The sequence below is a fragment of the Myotis brandtii genome, unplaced genomic scaffold (genome assembly GCF_000412655.1).
Source record: "Myotis brandtii unplaced genomic scaffold, ASM41265v1 scaffold412, whole genome shotgun sequence".
NCBI lineage: Eukaryota > Metazoa > Chordata > Mammalia > Chiroptera > Vespertilionidae > Myotis > Myotis brandtii.
Window position 1 is genome coordinate 2,967,815 of NW_005365832.1, and position 2,484 is coordinate 2,970,298.

Consider the following 2,484-nt stretch of genomic DNA (forward strand, 5'->3'; position numbering starts at 1 on the left):
GGGGATGTCCGACTGCCAGTTTAGGCCCAATTCCAGGGATTGGGCCTAAACTGGCGGTCGGACATCCCCCGAGGGGTCCCAGATTGGGGATGTTGCAGGCTGGGCTGAGGAAACCTCCCCGACCCCCCGCACGAATTTCATGCACCAGGCCTCTAGTGTATGCATGAATTTCATGCACCAAGCCTCTAGTGTATATATAACATACAAACTATGTGTTAATTGACTGCTTATGTTATTGGTAAGGCTTCTAGTCAACAGTAGCCTATTAATAGTTAAGTTTTGGAGGAGTCAGAAGTTATATATGAATTTTCAACTGTGCAGGGGGATCAGTCTCCTAATCCCACATTGTTCAAGGTTCAACTGTACAGTGTTTGGCTTTGCATGAGTGTATTTATATTCTTACGTTACCCAAGTGAAATTATGATTTACTTCACAAGATGTATACATCTCCTTCTATTTCTTTTGTGACTCAAAAGAGATCTATCCATGTTGCTCTTTGAACACCTGGCTCATTATTTCTGCATGTAGAGTTCTCCAGGCTGTGGACATCCTGCTTATCCAGTCCCCCAGTGATAGACACATGGGATGCTTCCAATTCCCCACTACATGCAGTGAACACCCTACCGTGTATTTCCTTACCAACACTGGCAGGAAAATCTCTAAGTGAAATTAAAGCATGACAATGTCTCAGGTTCTGACAGGTGGCTTTCCAGGAATCCTGCACAAGTTACATTTTCCCACAGTTCATTGCATGACAAAGGCTGCCTTCTTGCCAATATAAATATACGATTTGCTAATCTATGATGTGCCAAGACTTGATACAATCAAACTTGCTAAAGTGTGTTAATCTGATGGGTGTAAAATGTTCTTTCATTGCAGTTCTCCCTTGCTTATCTCTAGATCTTGGTAAAGTTGCTCCTTTATTCATATACTTAGTAAAAAGAAATCATTTCCTAAGTGTCTATAAAGTACCAGAGGAAACCGAAGGTACAAGTACAATTTTATGAGTGCAACTTATGGTATGACCAGAATTTTTTATATGATTATGGAAATATTTTTTTTTAAATATATTCTTATTGATTTCAGAGAAGAAGGGGGAGAGAGAGAGAGAGAGAGAGAGAGAGAGAGAGAGAGAGAGACCTACAACCCAGGCATGTGCCCTGACCAGAATGGAACCATGATCTCCTGGTTCATAGGTCGATACTCAACCACTGAGCCACTATGGCAGGGCTGAAATATTTATTTTAAATGACTGGGAGTGCTATGTACTTGAGATGTCAGAATTGCAATTAGCATCCTTTCATTAAATTCCCAATGTCTAATCTTGTTTTCTCCTACTTCGTTTGGGCTTTGATCCTCCCGTGTCATAATGGGTGCTGAGCTTATCTCTGGCTCTTCAGAACCTCTGAGGACACAGAAGGAAGCTTGGAAATATGAGGCATTTATTAAAAATAATGTGGTTTGTTGTTGTTTTCCTGGGGTGATAAAAATACAAACACTTTTAGTAGAATAATGTCCTCAGTGCTACCTTTCCAGGTGACTTTCTCTCCAGTTCTCGCTAATGTTGCCTGACTGTAACCAGCCAGGGAGCTGCTTGGGCAGGGAGGGCAGACAGCTTTCATCGCATGTGTCAGCTTTGACCTATTGGCAGTAACAGCCTGGAATGCAATGTGAGAGACAGAACAGAGATTGATGCTCCCTTCTGCTCTTCCTTAACCTGCTGGCACCTGCATTTCACTGGGGAAGGATGGAGAAGACAGGGGTGTCTCTCTTAAAGACACTCCCTTATGATCTTATGACTCCCTTAGAAAATCTTCTCCAGCTAACCTGTTTTGTGGCTTTCTGTAGCCACTAGTTAACTTGATCAATTTTGGAACCTATGTTTCCAAGATAATTCTAAGGAAAAACAACCCAGAATTTATACTTGTCATATATATTACAAAATTCAGAGGCATTAAAATAATGCTCCATCATTTTTTCAAAATTCTGGTTCCAAGTATTGTGTTTCCTCTGCTGTTGTTTAGTCTTTGGACGTCATCACCTATCAGAAACATGCCCCTAAACAGCAGGTAGACTTGCCACACGTTCTGGTGTTCTCTCCCTAAAGTCCTCCTCTCGTTCCACAATGTAGGTCGTAGAGAAGAGCGCCGATCCTGAAATGAACCTGCTGTTCTACCTGAGGAAAGTCCGTATCCTTATGTTTCGCTGTAATCCGTCTGGATTGGGTGGTAAACAGTGAGCATGTTAAGACTTCTGAAGAAAGTCGCCTTGTATTTGTTCTGGGTCAATAACCTGGTGTCCAATTTGTAGCGTCTAGTTGGAGTTCAGAGAATGCATCCAGAGGTGATAGATGTGTACTTTATTTGTTGTATTTTTCATCTGAGCACACAACCAAAAGACCCCTCCAGGGAACCACAAGGGTCCACTGGGAACAGCTTTGGAAAATAATTTTATGACTTCTGAGGCCCATGGTCACCCGGATGG

At 42.1% G+C, this 2,484-nt stretch overlaps 1 protein-coding gene across 1 annotated transcript in view; it reads left to right on the forward strand.

Moving 5' to 3' along the window:
* Positions 1 to 2,484, forward strand: part of LOC106727356 (aldehyde oxidase 4-like) — a 14,807-nt gene that overhangs the window by 2,300 nt on the left and 10,023 nt on the right. Inside the window, exon 2 of the mRNA XM_014545563.1 lies at positions 2,132 to 2,189. Within this exon, the coding sequence (XP_014401049.1) occupies positions 2,132 to 2,189 (58 nt within the window). The remainder of the gene's footprint in view (positions 1 to 2,131; positions 2,190 to 2,484) is intronic.